This window comes from Peromyscus eremicus, chromosome 2 (assembly GCF_949786415.1).
Source record: "Peromyscus eremicus chromosome 2, PerEre_H2_v1, whole genome shotgun sequence".
NCBI lineage: Eukaryota > Metazoa > Chordata > Mammalia > Rodentia > Cricetidae > Peromyscus > Peromyscus eremicus.
The window spans coordinates 80292660-80318508 of record NC_081417.1 but is presented as its reverse complement, the minus strand read 5'-3'; the positions used below and the strand labels follow the sequence as shown (position 1 = coordinate 80318508).

The 25849-nt window shown below is 48.7% G+C and overlaps 1 protein-coding gene across 1 annotated transcript in view; it reads right to left on the bottom strand.

Annotated features, from left to right (window-relative positions):
• The window catches only part of Znf618 (zinc finger protein 618), a 62024-nt gene that overhangs the window by 11389 nt on the left and 24786 nt on the right, over positions 1–25849 (bottom strand). The window contains exons 7-10 of the mRNA XM_059254450.1: positions 19508–19597; positions 7564–7803; positions 4111–4191; positions 1226–1303 (exon numbers count right to left, since the gene is read on the bottom strand). Of these exons, the coding sequence (XP_059110433.1) occupies positions 1226–1303; positions 4111–4191; positions 7564–7803; positions 19508–19597 (489 nt within the window). The remainder of the gene's footprint in view (positions 1–1225; positions 1304–4110; positions 4192–7563; positions 7804–19507; positions 19598–25849) is intronic.

The following is a 25849-nucleotide window of genomic DNA, read 5'->3' as shown; positions in this document are numbered from 1 at the left end:
CATCATGTTCCACACACATTTTATATAATATTTCTTTTCATTTCCTTCTTTTTTTTTTGAAACAAGGTCTTACGGTGTTACTCAGAATAGCCTTGGATTTGTGATCCTCCTGTCTCAGGTCCCCAGAGGCTGAGATTATGGGTGTGCACCACCACTCCACTTCACATGCTATTTCTAATGCCTCTAGAAGAACTATCTGGAGGGACAGGTGCCAGCTGCCCCTTTGCCCAGATGCATGATGGTTCCTTATGCAAGTGTTGGTTGAGCAGAGGTTCTGGGCACCCTTCTGCCACAGATTCAGGATAGTCATGCGCCTAAATGCCCACTGGTAGAAATTGAGCACATAGGATTCGGGTCACTTGTATATTCCCTTGCCTCTCCCCACACCCACCAGCCAGAGAGAAAAAAATCCCTGAGTTCCCCGGGGGAGTATAGGGCCATAAGAGGGAAGGGACCTGGATCCCTGAGTACCCACATGGGAGGTCCCCAGCCAGACTTCTTGTGCAATGGCTGTGTGGTATATTGTAACCCGTTTGTGGAGATGCTGGGAATCGGGGACTCTCCCTACTGACACACAGTATTTCCTGAATTAGACCAGGAATTAGACCAGAAGCCGATGGCACTGTAATTCATGTCTGCAGGTCCAGGCTGGGAAGCTGAACACCTGTGCTGTGTAGCACAAGCGTGAGGACAGGCTCAGAGAGTCGAGCGTAGAAGCTTGAGCCTGAGGTGGAGCCGTGCAGTGTGTCTTACACTAGCAGCCTGTGAATAGCCTCAACATCCTGCCAGCTAATTCCTTCAAGAGCTCCAGGGTGAGCACCAGGGCTTTGGAGAGGGAGAATGGTCAGTGCACGGGACTGCTTGGGGAAGGTCTGAGCCCAACCTACCCAACTGCTGGCCTCTCTACCACCAGCCTCTGCTCATGTTGACCTTGAACCATACTCAATGCCCATTTCCAGGCCTCTTTTCCTGGCCTGCCACCTCTGGGAAGCCCATCTTCCAGCCCCAGCCCCAACTCATCATCCTGAGCCTGAGCTGAGATCCCAGGGCTCAGACTAGCCAGTGATGAAGGACTTCACTGGCTGGGGCTCAGAGGGTGGATGCCCAGGAGTGACAGCATTGTGTGCGTGTCGGGTTAGGGGTGAGATGGGGAAGGGGTGTGTGCTGTGGGCGGGGCTCTGCTGGCCGCTTCCATTTGTGTGTCTGGGGTCCCTCTTGGTCTTACCTGCATGGGACTGCATGTGCTCCAGCAGGTTGCTGTAGAACTGAAACTGAATCCCACAGGCGCCGCACGTGTAGGGTTCTGGGGAAGACAGGTGACATTGGACAGGTGGCTCACCCCCAGGTACCCCGACACTGGGCTGCAAGGTGGGGACCCAGATGCATACTTGGGGCCCAGGGCCCAGCCTGTCCACTGGCCTGTCACTAGCCTGGAGAGGGAAACGCTGAGGAGAGGCAGAGGCAGAGGAGGGGAGACACACAGATGCGGGGTGCTCCACCAATGGGCTTGCTCCCTTATCGAGTGCTTACTTCATGCCGGGCACTGTTCTGAGTGCATGGGAAGGGACAACATCCAGGCACCGAGTGAGCGAGTGAGCGAGCGCTCCCAGGAGACACACTGTGTCTCTTGGGGTCCACAGCTCAGCCCTCTGCCCGTGGGACCACACGGGGTCACTGCTCACGGAGGGAGGGAACAAATGAGGAGATGCATGAACGAACCGAACGAGGAAACTCACGACGGGATGGGAAGAAAGCAAGGAGGAAAAGAGGAGACGGAGGAAAGTGCAACAGTGGGGTACTGGAGAGGAACAGGAGGGGCTGAGGGGAACAGGGCTGCACCATCAGCTCTGTGAATCCAGTACCTGGCAAAGAGGGAGGAGGAGGAAGCAAATCGCTATTAGGTAGAAGGGAGGGAAAGAGGGAGGCTGGGAAGAGAAGTCCTGAGGCTGTCTGGATAGCCAGGAGTGGGTAAAGCTGTCCCTCCTGTGTCCTGAGGGCTCTGTCCACCTGTCCATGCTTCTCCACCCTCCTGGGCCCTCTGCAGCCTCCCCAGGCTGGGTGTTCCCTGGAGGGTGGCCCAAGGCCTGTCTACATCTCAGTGAGGCCAGCAGTGTTCACTCCCTGCCCTGCCTTGCCCTCTTCAGCCCCCCGAGCAGGACCATCACTTACTCTGCAGGAGAGGGAAAGGATTGGAAATCAGGGGACTTGCAGTTTCTGCAAAAGAGAAACAGTTTAGCTAAGATTTTTTTTTTTTCAGTCCTGGGGCTGGGAGGTCATTACACATGCTGAGCCAGGGGGCGCTCGCAGTAGGCACACGGGTCTCTGCAGGAAGGTGGGTGAGAGGGTACTGGCAGAGAGGCTACGTGTATCAGGGAGGGCAGGTATCATGTGGCGCTGGTAGGGCCGTTTCTCTAGGGTGCTCTGACAGTGGGACTCGGGTATGATGCCCAAGAAGTGGCCACGCACTTGGCGACAGGGTGTTGGAAGCTGTTTCCAGGTTCTGACACCAGGGTTAGAGTGCTTGGGACCAAAGCACCTGAGTGGGCCTGGAAGGTTGTTTGCTGGCAATCCTACATACTGCCTGGCACTGCCAGAGGATGAGGCTGGCAAGTCTCCAGTGTAGCAGGCAGCAAAGGTGAAGTGCAGGCTGAGTATGGGGTTCCTGGCTCTACCTACAGCCTGGGGGACCTGGGGCCACAATGGGCTTCTCCTGAGCCTCAGTTCCCTCATCCAGAAAGTGGGAATAAACGGAACACTATCCCCACAGGATTGTGGTATGGGTGAAAGAGATACAACACACAGAGCTCTGAACATGTGCCAGCCATGTCGTAAGCGCTCAATAAATGGTGGCTGCCAGCAGCCACCGCCGCCGCCGCCCACGGCAGCTTCGTTCCCAAACCAATGCTAGCCTTGGTGGCAGGAGAGGCGCAAGGGGTGCAGCATGGCTTGGCTGGGAGCCCAGGCCAGGCCAGGAGGTCTTGGTTCTAGTTCCAGGCTGCCACTTCATCCTCTGCAGCCTCGGATGGGCCACGACGTCCCTCTTAGACTAACCCCTTAGAGAGACTCTGGGATCCCAGTGACAGCCCCGCATTGGCACTTGTGCCAATTGCTTGGTTTACATCAAAGCAAACCAAGGCAAAAATGGCAAACAAACCTCACAGCAGCATACCCTCCTCTCCTGCCTGTGTTCTCCAGGGCCGTTTATGCTCCTCAAGTACACATAACCAAGGAGGAATTAGGGCTCACCTAGGGCACTCACCGGGGGCAGTAGAGCTAAGTTCAAACCTGGGCCCCAGAGGGGTTGCGACTATTACTAGGCAGAATCCTCCACCTGGTGCCTGTGCTCCTCACCACTTGCTGAAGCCCACGGTGGCCAAGATGCACACCATTACCTGTGTGCACCAGGCAGCGTTGGCATGGGGGCATTCATGCAAGCCTGGTATGCAAGGACGTCAGCTTCACAGTGGCAGAAGATCTGTCCCTTCCTGTTCTGGCCATCACTGTGCATGTCAGCCTGCGGTCCCTTTCTCAGACAGAGACTGCTGGTGACCACTCACATTCCTGCCAAGGGTAAACTCTGGAATCCAAAGCTGTCTGTCCTGCCCCAGCTCCAAGGTGCCACTAGGATCCAGAACGAGGCAGCCACCAGGTGGCAGCAAACACTATCAGGAGTGCTCATGCAGAGCCACAGTACTGCAGGGGCTAGAAGAACATCTGTTCTGTGGTCCCAGATCCAGTGTGGTCCAGAACCTGGGACCTCTGGCTCCTTTAAGACGTCTTTCTACTGCACCCTGGTTGCGTCTCCTGAAAAGAGGCCTGCTATGGTGTTACTTTTAACTTAGCTATTGGCTCTCTTTGGGCTACCCATCTGGGCTGGCTGAACTGATGCCCGGGTTTGGGATTAAGGAAGTTCTCCTCTCCAGGGGCAAGGGACAAAGGGTCAAAGTGCAGCCATAGAAGGGCTTCCATGGGCACAAATGCCCCTTCTGCTCTTCAGTCTCTTGATTTCACTACTCAGCTCCCCTCCTACCTACACCAGAAGACCCCAGTCACAGGCACTGCCCTTCTGAGGGAGGAGGCGACAGTGCAGTACATCACAGGCACACTCACCACTGGAATTCTGTGAGCTGCTGTTGGTCTCCTCAAAGTGGTTCTGTGCTTTGCCTTCTACTCGCCGACTGAAGGTGCTTTCTGCTGGGTGGGCAGGGAGGGGGGGGAGAGAGAGAGGGAGAGAGGGAGGGAGAGGGAGACAGAGAGAGAGAATGAGAATATGACATGCGGAGGGGTCAGCTTGTTAGTCAGGCCAGAGTGGGCAGAAAGTTCCTAGACCTGGGAGAATACAAGAACTCTGCTGATCCCTGAGCCTCCTGGTCCCAAGAGACTCTCTGGGTAGTGTCTGGGAGGTATAGGGATGGAGGGGGAAGGAGTGATCTGCCCAAGGGCACACCAATGTAATGTACCCAACGAGCAGACAGGGAACAGGTCAGGGCCCCATTTTTTTACTCCAGGGCCATATGTGTAAGGCCAAGTCATCTGAACGACTTTCTTCTCTTCCCCCTGGCAGGTTCTGCTGCTACAGCGCCCCCCACCCCCCAAAAAAAAAGAGGATGGAGGATGACAGTGCATTTTCTGGGCCCAGCAAGTATCTCAAGGCATAAAGGATGTCTTGGGACAGGCACATGACAAGGAGGAAGGGGGTAGTACTTGCTCTGGAAAGGCCAAAGACTAGGTGAGGAGGGTTGGAACTCGTAGTGGAGGGTGGGTGCTTGGCTCCTTGTGAGCCATGTCTAGCATCCTTCCAAAAGCTCACCGTCTCCCAGGCTCTCTCTCTGGAAACTCCATAATGCAGAGAGGGGCCCAGCCAAGCAGAACTCTATATCTATAGTCCCAGCTGCAGAAGGCAACCCCGCCTTTCCATGGTGCTCCAGGCACTACAGGGCATGGCTGATCCAGGAGATGGGAGTCTCGGGGAAAGTCAATTTGAGATACTCAACTAGCCCTGACCCTTTTGACAGCTTGGATGAGGCTATCACAGGCTCAGAGAAACTGACTAGAAGGTGAGTCACTGAACTTTAATTAATGCATCCTCCAAAATACTGAAGATTGGATTCTGTAATATCTTTCCAAATGGTGTTTCTGGGAATTCACTTGGAGAAACACCACTCACCAGGTCCATCCTACCCAACAAAGTGCTGGGTGTTGGTGCTCTGGGTCATGGGTGACATGGATGATGGATGCAAAAGGCAGCCAGAGGCAGCTCCTATAGGCCCGCTCAGTTCTTTTCCCATCACTCCAAGGTCTCCCACAGCCTGCAGAGGCTGCTAGCATTAGGACCATTGCTCCCTCTGTGTCCATAACCGCCTGGGTTGAGCGTCTCCAGACAGCATGTAAACTGGCAGAGTCCCGTTCATTCTCTGTCTACAGAGGGCAAGGGGCTCTCACTCTTGAGCACCAACTGTATACCAGCCACAGGGTCAGAGGTCTGCCATCATGGTCTCCTTGAATCTTCCCCACACCATGAGGCTGTGTGATACTGCCCACGGAACGGGCAGAAAAACAAACTGAAGTCAGCAGGCTCCTAGGCACTACGATAGCGTGTGAGGCTTGACTGGAGGCATGTGCTTCCCTTGTAAGAAGGAAGGGATCCTCTTCTCTCCTGCAGCCTGTGTTCACAGGGGACAGGCAGGTAGGCAGAATCTTTGTTCTGACTAGCACATGGGTGAGACTTGGTGCAACTCAGGTCACCAACGCCTGTATTAAGTCCCCCACTGCTCGACTTTCCTGGTGCAAGGGCGTCTGGTTGGAAACCAGTGTGTGCATGTCCACATGCACACAAACAGCCATATTCTCTAGGAGGGTGACAGTGACAGTCTCCACCTTGCACCACTTCATAACCCCTGCCACCTCCTGCTCCCGACCTGCTGCCCATGGACTTGACCAGCTGGTTAGCCCAGGTCAAGATCCACCACAGGGCTTCCAAGTCTCAGAGGCAGCTGCTGGTATGCCCTTGGCTTGCTGGGCACTTGGCTGAAGATAGGGGCATTCAGTGAGTGCCAAAAGCCATGCCAGTCCCGGCAGACCATTCTCAGTGGAAGCTGAGGGCCTTTGCAAACTCAGCCAAAAAGCTCCAGAGGAGAGCAAAGGCAGAAAGCCATGACCATACCGTTTGGTGAGCCAATGCCTGCCTCCAAGGGGACCATGATGGCCAGTCTTTCCAACCCTTTTAAGGTGCTGAGGACCAAACCCAAGCAAGGCCTTCCACAATCACTACCACTGAGCTATATCCACAACCCTCTTTTTTACTTTAAGACAGGGTCTAACTAAGTTGCCCAGTCTGGCCTTGAACCTACTCTATAGCCCAAGCAGGGCTTGAACTTTTGATCCCCCTGACTGTAGTCAAACACACAGTACTTGAAAAAATCCACACTTCAAGGTTGGCTGACTCCTCTCCTTTTGGGAGATATAAGCACATGAAACAAAAGACCACAGCTTGGCCCAAAATTAGCTTGATAAACCAGAAGAAAGGCAAGCACCACTAATTACCCAGCCAGGTCAACAGCCACCAAATGACGCCAGGGGCTCATTTATCTGACCTTTCAGTGGAATCATTCTGTGTGTTTAGTGGCTAGCTTTGGCCTCCTGAAGGCAACTGAAAGGCCCACAGCCCCAGAAAGTAGAGCACCATCATGTGGATAAGTGGCCCAAGGCTTTCCTTATATGAGTCTGAGACTCGGGATTCCATAGTAGGTCTTATATTCTAGAGGAAACGATCACTGGGGACTTTGCTGCTCAGTCACCTTCTGGAGCCAGGGCTCCTTTTTGCATGGGCCTGGAAACTTCTGGAGCTGGCATCCTCTGGTTTCCTGCTGGGCCTCTACCTCCAGGAGGGTTTCATGGGGGAACTCTAGGGAGTGGGAGGGAGACAGAGCTCGAGGCAGCCACCCTACTTGGTGGAGAACATCTCTGCTGAAACAGCCTGAGACAGTTTTCTGGAAGGTGAAAGTGCAAGCTCACGCGAAGGGGTCCAGACAGAATAAACTGGGAGGGGTGCTCACGATGGTAAATGGTACCCGCCACGGGGCCACTGCGGCAGGGGTACAACAGGGAGGGGTGGGGCTTGTGGAACAGGGGAAGCGCATAGACACCAACTGTGAGGGAGGCACCAACCACTGCCCTGCAGCAACACGGCCTAGGATCCAGATCAGATGTCTCAGCAGTCAGAAACCCAGAGTTCTACACAGACTCTTCTCACAGTCAAACACTTCCAATTGATCTTTTATAAAAAGCTTTTAAACTTCATAAAGGCCAAATAAAACAGACTCCCTTAGGCCATGATTTGGGAAAAAAAATGTATCAAATTACTTTGAAAATGTTTGTAAATTTTGTTGTTTAATCCTCCAATTGAGGTCCAGAACTTGGTCTGCTGGGGTCACAAGTAGCCAGAGGCCATGGGTCCCAATCTGTACCAAAGCATGATGGGACTTCCAGTCTTGTTCTTGCAGGGCAACAGCTATGCGGTGGGCGGGGAGGCAGGGAGGCAGGGGTAATGGAGGTCATCCGTACCTGCGGTTGCCTTGCTTGCTGGAGATCCCGAGTTTGGAGTTCGGAACGTCTGAGTTTGGGTAGCTGGAGGGGTGCGGTGTAAGAGGGTGGTACATCGGACCACGGAGGCTGGAGCTTTTTTCCCCGACTGGTTCGTTTGGGTCTTCGCTGCCACGAAGCGTGGAGATGGGGTGACCTCTGGATGGGAACACTCAGAACCCGTGTCTGGATCTTCCGGCGGCTCCCACCCGGGGGCGGTACCTGAGAGGGGCATGTTCTCAGTCCTTGAGGGCCTTCAGAGCCTGCCAAGTGACTGGCCTCTCAGGCCACGGGTCCCGGAAGGCTCACTCTGACACATCTATGCCCAGTCTGCCCTCATTCTACGGAGAACAAGGGCTCAAGCTCCCACCCGGAGCCTGAGGACCTTTGAGAGTCGAGAATCTTCCCTAGTTTTCTTTTCACTTCAAGGAAGCCTGACCTCTGGTTCATGCTCAGGACTACCTGCTAAGTCACCACCACTTCTGTGCAGTTTCTGAGTGTCTACATCCTTAGACTCGGGGCATCTGGACTATTACCCCAGGCCCAAGTACATTTTCTAGAATGTTGGTCTTTTCGGCCCTTTTCCTTCAAGGGAGTCTGGCTCCTATGTGACGATGAAAAGTGGACAGGCAGTGGGTTGAACGGTGGAGCAGGGAAGGGACAGGGGTTGGGAACTGCTGTTCTTAGGAGACTTGGGGCCTGTCACTGTCACAGAGGTATGCCTGTTCCCCGTGAGGTGTGGGAAGTCTCTCTCACCCGCATCCTCTACAGAGCTAGGTTCTGAGAATGAGTGGATTCTCAGGTAGTTTCCACCTCTGGTGGTCTTGGGTGCCCTGAACTTGGCCCTAACCTGACCCACTCAGAAGAGCATCAGACAAGGCCTGCTTCCTGAGACCATGGTAAGGTCCTACAGCTATGTCCTCTGATGGAAAGAAGAGGACCAGACAGAGAGGAGAGGGGATTCCAGAACCCACCTACAGGAATGAGCATCATCCTGAAGGCCCTACCTGTACACAGGGCCTGGGCTCACTGCTCTGAGCCACTTGGGCTTTCTGGCTCTGTGAGGGTGGTGGGGCCGTGTTCGAATCTTGCTCTAAGGGCAGTGCCCATCCTGGGAGTACTTAAACTACCATATCAGAGGCTGAGATGAAGGGCTTTGAGCCCCCGACTTCCAGCCACTCTTAGCACTGATGCAGAAGTCGAGGTCCAAGGAATCCGGGCCCCATGTGAACAACCACAGCTCTTTCATGAGGAGCTGAGCACAGCTCAGGAGATGCTTGCCTTTAACAGGGCTGGCTGTGCCAGGGGAGTCATTCAGTCACAGCTCTAACAAGCTCCAGCCTAGCTGAGGAGATCCCCGGGGCCTCAGTCTGAGCAAGGCCCAGGGAGCTCTCACCGGCAAAGAACACCTCCATGTTTTCGTTCTCTCCTTTCCCGTTCTTTCTCACTTGAGTCAAACAGGAAGGATGGCTTGTCGGATAGATCCCCCTCTTCACGGTTTCCACAGAAAAACCCGACACACTCAACCTGATACTGCTGCCCCAGGCCCGCCTCTGACTGCTCCACTGTCTCCCTATGGGAGGAACAAGTTTAGGAGCCCTGGCTAGAGGCTCACTCTCGGGCCTAAACTGAGGCTGGAAAAGCCAGCTCATAGTGGAAGCCTAGCTCCATGACTTCTGGCCTCAATGGTCTTGGGTTCTGTACTATAGGGGGAGCGTAATTTCCCCCTCCTACCTCCACTGATGAGGCAGGATGACCCCTCCCCGAGTGAGCAGCCCCCAAGGAATTCAGTGAGACATCCAGAAGCCAGAGAGATACCTTAAAGCAACTGCTCCTCACATGGAAATTGCTACTGATGTTCCTGCTTGGAGACGGGGAATCTAAGCCAGAAGCTCCAATGAGATCCTTAGGGACACCCAGCAAGAAGGTGCTGGATGACACAGGATCTGAAGCCAGCCAGAAGCTCAAGAAGGCCTATCAACATCATATATCCCCTCCACATATCACAAGACACTCACCCACACATCCAGAGTCCTGGGGACAAGGACAGAGAGTCCATGAGCTGCCTGGCCACCTGCTCTCCTGAGACCTGTCTCTGTCACTACACCCCACTTCTGGGGATTGTTTCAGTTGATTCCTGCTGTGAAAATCCTGGCATTGCTTACAGCAGGGAGCGCAGGGCACCTATGAAGCACTTGATCTAATAAACACAGACAATCATCTGTTTGCTCCAGCTGCCCTGCCTGGGTCTTCTCACCTCACCAGACTCTGCTCAGGCCCCTCAACTCCTCTAACATCTGTTCTCTTTCACGCTCTAGGCCATTGTCCATGTTGCTTCCTTTCATCCCTTAACATTCTGACTGTTGGACCTATGTGCCGCACGGAACATCACTTCCTTAGGGAGCCCTCCTTAAAACTGACTTTCTTGACTATCTGTCCCTCTCATCACCTCTTCCTTTCCAGGAACTGACTGCATTCAATGACATTTGCTGTGACCTTTGATGACTTTGCTCTCTAAAGGCCCGAGTGGTCTAGTTTGTCCCCCTATCTTCATGCACTGAGTATGGAAGCTCATCACCTGAATGAACCACAGGGAAGGATTCAGAAGAATCATGCCATCCATGAATGAATGCACTGAATAGCCAGAAGAGTGAAACGTAGAATGCTGGAGTAGGGGGCATCCAAGTCAGGAAGTCAACAGAGGCTGTAATGGTGCCATGAGGCTAACCTTATCCTCCCACTGCCTCGAAGTATAAAGCAGGGGGGGTCACAGAGGTCTGGTCACCACTTCGGGGTCACTCAATGGGTTGATCCCAAGCATGGATGGATCTCAGCAGGTTCCTAACTCACATTACCCATCAGTCTGCTCCATATGTTTGACCTCACATGGAACACCATCAGGCTTCTACCTGGGCCTATACTAGGAATGAGCATCTCAAACAGATTGGCTATTTTTCATTGTAAGAAACACACATGAGATTTTTATATGTAACACACCTAACAATGACAGGGTGCAAAGTCTCTCCTGTAGGAAGCTGAAAAATTGACCAAGGCAGAAAAAAAATTAAGAGAAAAGTAAGAGGCTAGAGAGGCATGGGTTGTCTCTAACTCTAGGAAGCAGAGTTGAAGTCAAGGAATCCCGTGTCCTAACGCCGAAGGTGGGGACGGGTGGACAACCTTCATGGAATTGTGTCCTGGAAAGAGGACTTCGGGCCACAATGCAGTGACTGGAACAGGACTGGAGTTTCTGATGAAGCTAGAAAAACAAACCATGCTGTGCAGACCTCACCATGTGATCCATAGAGTAGACTCGAGTCCCAGCTCATTCCAAAATCTCCACTGGAGATAGTAAGCTCAACAGAGCAGGGCCCAATGGACATGCCCACTCACTGAACATGAACCAGGACAGTGACCAAGGTCAGGGTTTCTGATGAGGCTGGACACTACAGGGCAGAATAACAAACAACAGATAATTGAGCCAAGAAAGAATTCCAGAAATGTGCAGTGGGGATTCCTTGAAGGCTTTAGCTGAATTCTGCACCATCTGTGTAGAGTGAGTCTCTGCACAGAGAAAACAGACGTGTGTGTGTGTGTGTGTGTGTGTGTGTGTGTGTGTGTGTGTGTGTGAGAGAGAGAGAGAGAGAGAGAGAGAGAGAGAGAGAGAGAGAGAGGGAGGGAGGGAGAGGGAGGGAGAGGGAGAGAGAGGGAGAGGGAGGGAGGGAGAGAATGAGGACTCATAGGTCACACTGAAGTCACATAAGATTAGGAGATCTTTGGGTCCCACCTACCAGAGAGGAGCAGAGTCAGCAGAGTCACAGGCCGAAGAGCTATTCCTGTCGCTCTAACCCGGTTTAAAGACAAGACTCTGAAGCATTAGTTAATCTGTAAGGAAATTAATTGCCTGCCAGAACTAAGGCAATGCTTTTCAAAGGAATAAAACACAACCTAGTCAAGTCCACAACATACCATCTATAAGGTGCAGCACAAAACAATTACTTTCAAGGGTAACCAGGAAAATGTAGTTAAAAATCAAAAGGAAAACCAATCAGAAGAAGCATGGAAATAAATATGAGAATGGAATTATGGGACAAAGACCTTAAAGCTATTATTATAAATGTACTCAGAGGTTTAAAGAAGACCATGAATATAATTGAGAACAAGGAAATCTATAAAAATGAATTTGCAGAGATTAGATATTGTAGAAGAAAAGATGAATGAATTTAAAAAGCAGGGCAAACTGAAGCACAGAGGGATAATTAGGCTGAAAGAATAAACACTGTAAGCACTATCAGACATCTAATGCACATGCAATTAAAGTCCTGGGAGAGGAAAAGGAAACCAGGGAAGAAAAATAAAAATCTCTTGGTCAAAGCTGACAAATCTCAGCAAAAATCAGATTACTAAGAACTAGTCTTACAGGTTAGTACTTAGAAGGCTTCAGAGGGCTTGAAAGATGATTCAGTGGTTACGATCTAAATTCATGACAGACTGTAATACATCAAAGACATATACTATAAACCACAAAGTGAAAAAGCTGATAGCAGAATATTAATGGAATAAATTAAAAAATACTTGATTAGTACTGCATCAGGCAAGAAAATAAGAATGAAATTGAATAATATGAACAAAAAGAAAAATATATAGTACCAAATGAAATCCAATCATATCAATATGCTATATTAAATGTAAATGGGTTAAACTGTTCAACTAAAAGGAAATAGGGAAATAGTTCATTTATTGTACCACAATTGTGTATATATATATATATATATATATATATATATATATATATATATATATATATATATTTTTTTTTTTTTTTAAGATAGGGTTTCTCTATGCAGCCCTGGCTGGTCTGGAACTCACAGGGAACCTTGTGTCTTTGCTTCCTGAGTGGTGATTTTCAAGTCATGTACCATTATGCCTGGCTTATATGTTCCATTTTAATTTGAAGCTTAAAATAACAACTTTTAAATATTCTAAAGGGGAGGAGCACAGATTTGAAAGAGTATATGCATTTAACAGCAGATATCCAAACAAACTAGCCAAAAATGGATGCATCTTAAAAAGGCAATGGAAAAACCCAGACTGAAAGGTGAGGATCTTGAGACTTTTGGCTTAGTACCTGATAAGGCAAACAATTTCTTTTTAAAGGCAAGAAAGCCCACAGAGACTTGAAAATTATCAACTAACTTAACCTAACTGACTTTACAAATCATAAATTTACTCGTAGCAAAGAGAGATCATATATATGATAGACCACAAAACTCAATAAATTCCAAAGATTAGAAATCACAATATGTATTTGACCATAATGGAATTAAATTAAAAATTTTAAATCATTAATTTACTAATATATGGAAAGGGAATACATTTTCTAAATGATGTTTCCTATGAAGAAAATGCCAGGTTTGACCATGTAAGTGTTGAATTTCTATAAAAATATTTATAGAAAGTAATTCCAACTCTATATAAATTCTTCGGAAAATGGAAGAGAAAGGAAGTTTCTTTGAAACTGCTTCTATGAAACAGCATTTTTCTGACACATAATAAATACAAGGACGTTACAGGAAGAGCATGGTACTTGTTGCAGTTAAAGTCGCTCAACTACCTTGGAAAACAGCGGCTAATCTGCGGACACGTATGTGTTGTGCACACGTGTTGTGAGCACACTCACCTGTGTGTGCACACATGGAGGCCAGAGGTCAGCCTCAGACAGCTTTATTAGTTCACCACATTACTACTATTGTTGTAGTTAATGTTCAGAGTAGTATTTCTGAGACAGGGTCAGCCACTGAATCCAGAGCTCACTGTTTGGGCAAGGATGGCTGGCCAGCAAGCCCTTGGTACTCACCTCTCTCCACCCCCAAGCCCCAGTACTGAGATCACAGACATGTGCTGCCCATACTCAGCCTTTAAGTGGATGCTGGGAACCAAACTCAGGTCCTTGTGCTTGCACATCAAGCACTTTACCCACAGAGCTATCCACCAGTCTCAACAATCAGCTATTCTTAAACATACACCTACCGGATGATCTGGCCATTCCACAAAGACGTGTACATAGAGTTATGGCAGCTCCATTCCCATGAGATCTAAGGTGGAGATCTCCACCTTACACTCTAAATATTCACCCAAGAGTAAACAGATAAAGGGCTGGATAATGTCTATGCAGACCATGGTATATGTTTGCCATTTGCCATTCAGTGCTTTGGTCAATGACAGACCACAGTATATGGTGATTCCATAATGTCATACCATTTAATAAAGCCACAGTTGTCTAAGTTTGGGTAGGTGTCGCTCTCTGATGACTGTACAACAAAAAAACCCTAATGATGTGTTTCTTAGAATGTGCCTGACCTTAAGGGAAAGATGGCTGCGTTCAGAGTGAACTACTGAAAGGCAGGCTACCCCTCAATAACGGAGCACATTCTGTCAGAGTCCACCTATGTTGGACATGCAAACTCATCAACACTAACATAAGCAGACTGGTGACTGCTGGGGGATGGGAACACAGTAAATAAGGGATTACAAAAGAGCACACGGTGACGGATTTGCACTCATTATCTGAATCTTTTACACTACAAATGGTGGGAACTTTGTTATGGGATTAATATATCTCACTGGTGGTATTTAGTGCTTTAAATACTCATTAGAAATATTTACTTTCTTTTTGTTGTTGCTGCTGTTTTTGTTTTTCGAGACAAGCCTTCTCTGTGTTGCCCTGGCTGTCCTGGAACTCACTGGCCTTGAACTCAGAAATCTGCCTGCCTCTGCCTCTGCCTCTGCCTCTCAAGAGTTGGGATGAAAGGCATGCACCACCACTGCCCAGCCAATACTGACTTTCTTGATTAAGGACCCTTAGTCGCACTCCACTGGTTGATCATGGGGCACACTCCTAATCTAGGATTGCAGTTCCCTGCCCTCGGGAGAGTTTGGCTAAATGTCAGGGGAAATCCTGGGAAATTTTACAAAGAAGTGAGTAGAAAACATGCCCTTGAAAGCAAAGTAACTGATCAAACTACCTTGACTCTTCTGTAATTTAGAATTCCTCTGCAAAACTCTTGCTGTGATGGCATCTTCAGTGCGTGCTTCTATGTATGTATATGTGTACACATAATCAGAGTTGGATACATTAAACATACACTGTTTTTTGTTTTTTGTTTTTTCCGGAGCTGAGGACCGAACTCAGGGCCTTGCGCTTGCTAGGCAAGTGCTCTACCACTGAGCTAAATCCCCAACCCCACATACACTGTTTTAAAACAGAAATTTTAGCAAAGAAGAGACATCTCAATATTGTAGCTTTCTTCAGTTCATGTGGCACTCTGATTTTCTGATATCCTCAACCTATTTTAATAAAACACAGGCATAGTGACTCATTAAAAATACATGCCATTTTGTACACTAGCAAAAAACAAACAAAACAAAACAACAAGTTGAGAATCCACACGCTCATCTCAACAGAAGGAACATGCCACACAACCCTAATTTACAGGCCCACCTTCCAGTAAATGGGGTAAAAGGCAGCTGACAGGGCGGCTAGGAGACCCTGTGCAGCTGACACAAGCGGCCATGATGAAGACGGTGACACTCAGCAGTGAGCAACTGAACCCTGGGATGGGGAGCAGGCAGGCGCGCCCGCTCATTTCTTCCATTCAACAGGACGGTAGAGAGCACAACCCCTCAGATATCAGAAAGAATACAGACCAGGAAGGGAGTCGTTTTCATGAGCTGATCACTTCACTAGGAGCAAGAAATCCACAAAAGAAGGAACCTACGGGGACTGACGAGCAAATCAGTGAACCTGCAGGACACAAACTCAGAATGCAAAACTCTACCGCTCCCGGGAAAACAGCAGGAGCAACTGGGAAAGTCAAGTTTAAGAATTACAGTAGCATCACAAGGCACAAGACACCTAATGAAGCAGGTGTTAAAAATGAAGAGGACTAAAGAAGTCCCAGATCCTGGGAGGGCTACACAACGGTCAGGGATTGGCTGGGAGACCCAACACCACAGCCATGAACCGGCCCTGAAGACCCAACACCGCTGCATAGCCAGAGCTCTTCAAACTGGCCTACAGAGTCAATGTAACCCCTAAAAAATCTAACTGAATTTTTTTCTTTCTGTTCTACTCCCCCTTCCCCCTCTCATCATTATTATTTTGGTAGAAATTGGCAAGCCTCTAACATTTATGTGAAAGAATAAAGTTCCTAGATGAGCCATATAGTCTTTCAAATGGAAGGATAAAGTGGAAAATCTAAGGAGAGCTGCTTTAAGACTTCCTGAAGAGGTGTAATAAATAATAGCACTGGTGTATGTATAAAGGTAGAAAAATGAATCAATAGAAAAGAAGGACATTAACCCTTGGAAGTTTGGTTCCAACAAAGGTACCAAACCACTCAATAAGAAAGGGTACCTTCAACAAAGGCTGTCAGAAAACCCCGTGTCTACACAGAATAGGACCAACCTCATACCTCACCTCAGCCATGGGCTAATGCAACTCAATGGCAGACCCAAATGTGGAAGTTAAAATGATCCAAAACACTTCTAAAAGGCAAGGAAGAGAGCCTCACCATTATGAGGTAGGCGAGGATACCCCCGAGGAAGGATCCAGAAAGCACCTACTGTAGAAAAGAATGATAAATTATGCTTCATGAAAGAAAGTCACCTGCTCGTCAGTGGGTTCTGCATGGAAACTACCAGGTCTGCCAAAGGCTGGGAGAAAACATCCGTGTGATGAAGGATGGGGACTAAGTCAAATGGACAAAGAATTTCTACAGCCAATGACAAAGAACAGGGGAGGGAGGGAGGGAGGGAGGGAGGGAGGGAGAGAGAGAGAGAGAGAGAGAGAGAGAGAGAGAGAGAGAGAGAGAGAGAGAGAGAGAGAATATATATCATCCACACAAATATTCCAGACTAAAATAAGGAAAGGGACAATAAGTCAATGCAGAGGGGGTGAACATCATCAGTTACCAGGAACGTAGAAGTCAAAGCCACAAGATGCCACTGTCCACACACTAGAACAACCAGAAACAGACAGCCCGATGTACCCAAACCCCAGAACACTGGGGGCCAGCACAGTCCCTGGGGAGGCTGAGATGCTATGGGCATCTTGGAAAATGGCATGTCAGTTCTAATAAAAAGGAAACAAACCTATTCCCTGGTAGCTCTACCCCTTGGTATTTATCCTCAAGGAATGACCCCCAAGCCCACAGAACGCATCACACAAGCCTTTCACAGTAGCCCCATTCATGTCAGCCTGAAGCTGGAACTGACCCAAGTGAACAGGCAAGTGATCAAACAGACTTGGAGTTTGCACAGTGAGGATCCATCAGCAGTAAAAAGGAGCTGATGTTATGACACACGTGAGTCTTAAAAACGTTTTGTGAGTGAAATCAAAAGCAGACATAAGTGCACACATGGGTCTCAAGAGAACTTCCACAGTCAGCCTTCTGGAGTCTCATCAGAACCAGGGACACATGCCCAGCCATGGCCACCACCCAATCACATCTTCACACCCACCTCCTACCTCTCTCTCCCAAAGCCTCCCCGACACAGATCGAATCCTGAAGCCACCAAGACACTGCCTCCTGCCCAGCCTTGCAGAAGCCATCCTCTGCTGAAACTAGACCAAATCTCATGTTGTATTTTAAACAGGTGTTTCTAAAATCCTCAGAAGTGAGTACCAGAGAAATATAGTCAACAAACATAAGTCTAAAACAGAGAGAAAAACCAAATAAAAACCAGGAAGAGATGTAGGGAGCCCTGTGGGAGGGAAGCACCAGGATGTTGGGGAAGAAGTTAGGGTGCAAGTGGGGCTACCCTTCCTGTCACATGCCAAGGGAGGCTGGACAGCTTCAGGGTGGAGGTAGGCTTACAGCTGTCGGGTGCAGTTCAGGACCCACTCCTCATCTTACTAACACCACGACCTTATCAACACTCTCTGGAAAGAAAAGGAAGCAGCACAGACACTGAAGCCCAGCTGCCTTTGGCCTTGTGAATGATGCCTCTCTAAGTGCATTCTGGGTAGCATCCTCATTGGCACTTGGCAGCAGCTGCCCACAAACAGCCCAATGCCCGGGCACCAGCATCAGGAGTAGAGATCAAATGGTCAGGATAGTACCCACCCAGTAGAACCTCTGATACTCTCTCTACGTGGCGTGGCTACATAGTGTGCATTAGGGCCACAGTAGATACCTACCTGGAAGTCACCGCCAGATGCAGATGTCAGTCCAGACTCTGGGATAGAAAGATCTCAAGGACTTTCACAGATGGGAAACTTGGCCCCAGAGAAGCTCACTAGGCAAAAAGTCACACAACAGCCGGGCATAGAACCAGACTAAGAACAGTGCACAGCCCAGTGCAAATGAAGGATTGAACCTACCATCCACAGTAGACTGCACCCCAGCCTTACCACTCTGCCAGCAGGGAGGAATTCCTTGGGAAGCTGCTGATACCCCCACTCAAGCACTAGACACCTGTCCCCCTAATCAGATATCCTCAGGGGAGCAACCTGCCTATGCCGCTACTGAAGGTCTGGGACCACCCCAGACAAGGGGCCTTGATGCTGTGACCTCCATAGGCTGTCCCTCTTCCTCTACCCCACTCTTCCTAGTCTCAGAAAGGGGGATGATCCCCATAGTTCTACAGTGAGATGTCCACACAGGGGAATTAGAAGAGACTCCTAAACACCCCATCCGACTACTCCAGAGGCCATGAAAGTCCTGCCTCATCACAACTTACGTGTCCACCTGTATAGAAAAGGGTGAAAGCTGAGGCCCTCTGGCTCATACACTTAGGAATGGACCTTCCCTGACTCCCATCTGCAGAAAGACACCTGGAAGTCACCAGGTAGGCTGACAGGCATCCAGAGAGTGGAGGACCAATGGTACCAGATGGAATCCCTTTCTATCCTTGTCAGGACGGAAGGAAGGGATTATGGGTCATGGTCACCAGGAAACCCGAGATGCCTGGGCCTGGTTTTCAGATCTTCTGCCTTGCACAGTAGCATGCCTCCTGCCTTCTTCGCTTTCTACCACCATAGCATAAGGGTTGTCTTGCCTAGGTGCCCTCCCACCAGGGAGGTTAGATCTTGGTCAACTAGGAGGAAAGCTACATCCCAGGACAGATACTAGGGGGGTGGGTGCAGAGTCAGGAAGTCTGCACATGAAGGTATTTGGAGAAGGTGGGGACAGGGCTCACTGCAGTTCCTTGACAAACACCACCCACTTTCCTGATGCCCAATATGAGAGCCCGGTGTGGTGGTATTGTGTTCCCCGAAATATTGTGCACGCTAATAAACTTATCTGGGGTCAGAGAACAGAACAGCCACGATATTAAACATAGAGGTTAGGCAGTGGTAGCACACGCCTTTAATCCTATCATTCCAGAGGCAGAGATCTACCTGGATCTCTGTGTGCTCAAGGACACAGCCAAGCATGGTGACTCACACCCAGGAAGTAATGGCAGAAAGCAGAAAGGTATATAAGGCGTAAAAATCAGGAACTAGAGCTGGTTAAGCTTTTAGGCTTTTGAGTAGCAGTTCAGCTGAGATTCATTCTGGATGAGGACTCAGAAGTTTCCAGTCTGAGGAAACAGGATCAGCTGAGGAACTGGCAAGGTGAGGTGGCTGTGGCTTGTTCTGCTTCTCTGATCTTCCAGCGTTCACCCCAATACCTGGCTTCAGGTTTGATTTTATTAATAAGACCTGTTAAGATTCCTGCTACAGCCCGGCCTGGTTGGTTTCTGCTTCTGAAGAGGCTTTCCAGGCTAGTCTACCTCATGGCCCAGGCTAGACCCAGACACCTGATAGCCTAGACCCAAGCTCGCCTTGCTGGCACCTTCCCTAGCAAAGCTCCAGAGTCCTGGCCGGTGGCTAACCCCTGCCCCCTCCCAGGTCTCCCCATCCCCAGCTGGAGAAGGGACTCACTGATGGGCGCATGTAAGGCGACGTGCTCCTGGTAGGGCGTGTAGTACTTGTACTGCTTCCCACAGAACTCACAGGTGTAATTGCCGGTTTCTGCGGAAGGAGAAGGGGGTATGAGAACAGGGGCCTGCCCTCCCCCACCTCAAACCAAACATCAGCATTTCTTAGGCCCCCAAACTCCTCTTCATTCTGGGACCACCAACCAGATTCAACTTGGACTATGGAGTTGTACTGTCTGGTTCAAATCCCAATGTGGCATCTCCTATAACCTCTGACAGTGCTGTGTGTGGCAGGGGTGCGGGGAGGGGGGGCAGTTCCATGTACACATGTGGGCATAGGTTATCATACGTGTGGAGGCTCAAGGTCAGCTTTGGGTCCTTTCTTCCACAGCTGTTTATTTATTTATTTTTTGAAACAGGGCCTCTTGCTGAACCTAGAGCTCACTGATTTGGGAGAACTGGCTGGCCAGTGAGCTCCAGGAATCCACCCTTTTTTGTCTTCTCAGTCTGGGATTAGAGGCACAGGCTGCTGCACCTGGCTTTTTACATGGGTCCTGGGGATCTGAACTCAGGTCCTCATGCCGGCATGCAAGCGCTTTGCCAACTGAGCCCACTCTCCAGCCCCTCACCACTTCGTGCCTCCATTGTTCTACCTGTGAAAGGGAGGGAACAGAAGGGCCATCTTCTTGGATTGCTGTGAGGTTAACTCTGAGCATGAAATGACTAGAACAATGCCTGGCAGCCTTGGTGCTCTGGGGACGCCAGCTGACCCGCAGTCAACCTTTCCATCAACCTTCCTGCAAGCCCTGCCCACGGCAGGGGTCACAACCATGGTCCCTTAGCTCCAGGACTTTGTCTCCAGGTATCTCCACCCACCAGGGCTGGGGTCACACTTCTTAGTCCTCACTAGGCCTGAATATTTGTTTATTTACTTATTAATGATTGCATGTGTCTGGTGTACATGTGGGTGCTTGTGTGCTACAGAGTACATGGAGAGGTCGGAGAACAACATGTGTTCTGCAGGACAAGTCCAGGTATTAGGCATACAAGGCACTCACTTTACTCCGTGGGCCATTGTGCTGTCCATCCCTAGACTTTTATCTTTACATCTCTCCAGGTTCTGCCCAAATTCTCCTTTAAAGATATCTGGTGTAAAATGGTTCATCTGGGGACAGTGCTGATAAAATACTGATAAATGCAAGCGCAAAGCTTTTAAAAGAAACACATGTTATCTTCTGCGATCCCTACACCAAGGGGAACATCTTCCCCCAGGACATCACCAGCTGCCCCACCCTGCCCCCACATCCCCTTCACCCTCCTCTAGGGCGTTTCTCTGCTGCTACCATTCATTTGTCTGGCTCCTATGGCCTTGAATTAGCCAGCCCTGATCAATATCCTCTTTGTAACCTGGTGTATTCAATCGACAATACTTTGTGGACATCTTGCCCAATCAATAAGTATTGATCTCCAGGGCTGCCTTTATCGGCTGCACGGCTCCCATGGGACTTGGGAATTTGCTGAGCCAGTTCCCCTCCACCAAGGGACATTCAGATTGTTTCAAGCCACACACCCCAAGTCCTTGTTTAAAAAAAAAATGCTGTAATACACATCCTTGCAGGGGCTTTTGCATATTTGCTTATTAGTTTGGCACAGGACTACAAAACAAAGCTCACTGCTCAGGAGCCTGCCTGTGACTTCCTAGGGAATACGAGGTGGGGGAGGGGCATGCCTTCTGGAGGCTTCTGGTAGCACACACTGCATCCTTACCACCTCTCTATTTTGCATATCTGACCTGGGAGGGACGGCCCAATTACACTACAGATTTTATTTTCCATTTCCTTGATTTCTAAGGAAATGGTTTTTCTTGTATGATTAAGTATAGTTTTTCTTTTGTGAATATCTTTTACAAATCACTACATTATTTATAGATTCATGATATCAACATTTTGTTACATATATTACAGGCAGCTTTGTCTCAGCTGGCTTCTTAAGTCTCTTTTGATTTCCTCTCCCAACATGGAGGCTTTAGGATTACAGGTAGTTACACAGTTTTTGGAGCTGACTCATGAATGCTGAAAAGGTATGCCTTTTAGTTCTTGTCAAGATTGTTAGAGCAACTGTATTAATTATATTATTCCAATATTATATAACCTTGTCTGCTTGCTCCAGGAAAGTCTAAAGGCTGTGATAGACCCTCCCATTCCACTGCTTTCCTGGATTTACTTTGTTATTTAGGTACATTATTGCTTGGTGTAGGAGAGCTTGTGACTCAAACTCTCTACCGGAGGGCTGGGAATGGAGCGGTCAGCTGAACTTGCCTAGCCTGCAGGACATCCTAGGTTCCCTCCTCAGCTCTGTGGAAACTGAACATGGTACTAACTCTTGCAATCCGAGCAACAAGAAGGCAGAGGGAAGAGGACCAGAGGTTCAAAGTGATCCTCATCTACACATGGAGCTCTAAGTCATCCTGGGCTACATGACATGAGACCCAGTCTTAACACACTGCTCCTAAGTGGTTCCTGGACCACAGGAGCCTGACAGAAACCCAGTATCTCTGGATTTGCCCAAGATCTGCTGAGAGAAATTTCTACGGGTGTGGCCCATAAATTTATGTTTTAACAAGGACATTCTAAGGCATGGGAAAGTTTAGGAAGCATTGTTCGAACATTTAATTAAACCATTTTATTAGTTCGTCTGGTATTAGTATTATTAAGTTCCTAGTGATCCGTCAGGTCGTGATTTCTACTTGTTTGCATGTGTCTAATGACATGTTCTTACATGTTCCTATACTTTCATTCATTAAGCTGGGACGGCACTAAAGTGGAGGCTGAGCAGAAACTGTCATGTCCCTGTCTTCAAGGAGCCGTGTGGAAAGGGAAACAGAACGCTCAAACCATCACACGACTTTCAACTTCAAACTGCACCTGTACTATGTACACTCAAGGAAACAGTGTCTCAAAAAGCCACGATGAGGCCTTTAATCTCTTTAAAGGAGTAGAGAATCAAGTCCCCGAGAAAGACAGGCTGAAGCAAAGGGAAAAGATAAGGAATGAACTAGGTGGGACGCTCATAAACCATTAGTGATTGGGATTATTTCCAATGAACTTGACAGCTCCTCTTTTCTCACCAGAGAGATTACACCGCTTGCCTTTATTGCGATGATCGATTTGGTTTTTACATGGTGAACATTCCTAATCCCCAACCCTGAAATGCTCCAATAGGACACCACAGTAGGAAACTCCATGCTCTGAATGTCTGTGTCACGCATAACGTCATTACAAATATTTAATGAAAATTACTTAGAGGTTATCTATACCCATATATGAAAGGTAAGTACATTCTCTATTTAGACTCAGGTCCCATCCTAAGATAGTACATTATGATACACAAAAATTTTAAAATCCGAAATATTATTGGTCTTAAGCATTTTAGCTATGGGACAGCCAACCTGTGCTCATTTTCTGTTTTTCGAGCCTCATCCTCTCTGGTTTGTCCTTCTGGGCTCTGGCTATTTGGGATACGAGCTCTTTGCTTTTCCATTTCCTCCTGTGTTCCATTATTTTTAAATATTCCTTTTTATTTTAGAAAGCATATAACATATTTCTTTAATTGTTAATGGGGGGAGGGGGAGAAATGGCATTTAAAGTCTTTCACTGCTAAGAAAAGGTACTTAACCTGGTGCTTATTAAACTGAAAAAATATTTGTATTTACATGTCTCTGTGTGTATGCTACATGTGCGTGGGTGCCCACGGAAGCCAGAAGAGGTGTATGCTATCAACTGCTGGATGTGGGTGCTGTGAGTTGAACTTGGGTCCTGTGGGAGAGCAGCCTTTAACCACTAGCCCTATCTCCAGACCTCTTCTGAGACTTCAGCACATGTAAAAATCGCCTACAAAGTCTCACAGCATAGATCAACCTCCGGGTTCTACTCTAGAGATTCTGATGCCACAGGTTTGGGCTAGAGTCAAAGAATTCACATTTCAGGTAAACTTCAAGGAGCAGCTGATCCTGCTGGTCTGGGACCACACTCCGAGGGTGGGACCAGCCAGTCCTTCGCTGTGCACAGCATTGTAACACTTCAGTGTATTACTCCATGTCTCTCTTCTCTCAATTTTTATTCTTTTTTTGGGGGGAGGCAGGGTCTCACATAGCTCAGGCTGGGCCTGAACTCACTATGTAGCTGAACATGGCTGTGGCACGATGGTATCCCTGAACTTACTATGAAGCTGAAGGTGGCTACGGCATGCACTACCATGCCTGATTTATGGGGTGCTGGAGATCAAACCCAGGATGGGTTTGTGCATGCTAGGCGAGTACCTTACCTACCAACTGAGCTAATCCTAGTCCTTTTTGGTAACTCACCTCTATATTTAGGTCAATCATTAGCACATACACTCAGCTTCCATAATTAGATTTACAATGGCTAAAACTTACTTGTTCAGAGTTCACGGTCCTCTTACACTACAGCTTCCCAAGCGCCTACATGTATTCCATCAATAAGTTCCCTAAGTATGTTCTTTCAGAGAAAGTTTTTCTCATTTTGATTTGCACACCAATTCCAATTGGCCCAGGTGTGAAATTCTTATCGCTTCTTTCCTTCCAAACATATCCACTTTCTTTGGATATACAATGTTGCAGAGAAGTCTCAAGACGTCTACTTGGAACTCAGAGGTAGATACAACTTATTTTTTACAGGTAGATATCTCAATTTTCCTCTTTCTAGTTACACCTTTGAAGCCATTAAGATCTGCTGATGCTTAGGGTCTCCTTATGTTGACTCTGCTTGACAGTATGACAAACCTTTCAAACTCACACATACAGAGCTCCGTGAGCTCAGCAACATTTTCTTCCATTAGCTCTTTGCACTCTTTGTCTGTCACAACTGGTCACAGCATCAGTCACCTGGAGCTGGTCCCGTTTTCACACATTTCTTGCGGTCTTCCATGACCGCTGTCCTTCACGTTGCTAATCGGTTTTGTGCAGACCAATTCTGTCCTTATGATCGTGCAGCTGTTCACACTGCTCCTGTGTTTTGTTTTCCCCTTTCTCATCTTACTCTGCTCTGTGCCTTTTCATCTTATCCCGATGTCTTTTCATCATACAATCCCAGGCTCCTTTACCACAGGGCCATCCAAGGGTGGACTGTCCCTCTCCTATCCACACGCTCGGGCATTGGGCTCCACTGTGATGCCATCTGGAATTGGGGCCTTTGAGAGGCAATGAGGATTCAGTGAGATCATGAGGGGAGGAACCACATGATGGGATTAGTGTCCTTAGGAGAGACACCAGATCTGTCTCCCATCTCCCTTCCCATCACCCTTAATGATGACATAAGGTCCTCTGCAAACCAGGAAGAGACACCTCACCAGAGCCCAACCCCACCGGGCTTCCAGATTCCAGAGCTGTAGCAGTTACTGCTAAGCCTTCCGGTTATGGGTTTTTTTGTTTGTTTTATGGCAGGCCAAGTGGGAGATGAGTGGTAACCTCCTCCTCCTCTTCCTCCTCCTCCTCCTCCTCCTCCTCCTGATACAGGATTCTTGCTCTGTAGTCCAGGCTGGCCTTGAACTTGAAATCCTCCTGCCTTAGCATTCTTAGTACTAGGCTTACAAGTGTGTGCCACCACATCAAGCCTGTTATCATTTCTTATATGTGATGGAGGTTGTACAAAAACGTTCTTGTCTAGACTTTGTGACAGACAGTGTTTAGAGATACACTCTTTCCTGGGCTTTCCTGCACCTTCTTTCTTGTCTGCTGGAGTTCTCAGTGCTGTTGAGCTTTCGCTTGTTTTCAAACTGCCTCCCTTATCCAAGCATAAGGGTCACTCGAGGCCAGCTTTCCTGCCTCAATAGATGATGGGAACTGTTCTCCACGTCCCTGCGGCCCACAGCCACAGCAGTCATCCTCAGCCTGCAGCTGACGGGCATGACACCCGACCAACACTCTTCTAGCTGCTGCCCTCTTGCTCCTCACGGCCTTGCCTCTTCCTCTCCATTTGCTCGGCTGAGGCCATGTGGAAAGCATTTTCCTCCGGGAATCCTCCTCTTCCCCGGGCCTTCGGAGCTTTCCTTGGGGTAACCAGGCTCCCTTGTCCCATGCCTAGTTTATTTTTTAGGGATCCATGGCACCGGTCTTTTCAAGAAGCAGCATCCTCCACTCGCACTCAGTCTCACTCTACGGAGACTCTGACATGGCTGCCGCAAGCAATCTTACTCCCACTGGGGAGAGGTGGGGGTGTGCCCACTGCCAACCCTGGTCGAGTTTCCTCAGGGCAATCCCAGTGGACTCCGTGGGGAGTTCTCCAGATCCTAGCAAGGGCTTCCTGTCGGATCAGGCACAGAACACGGT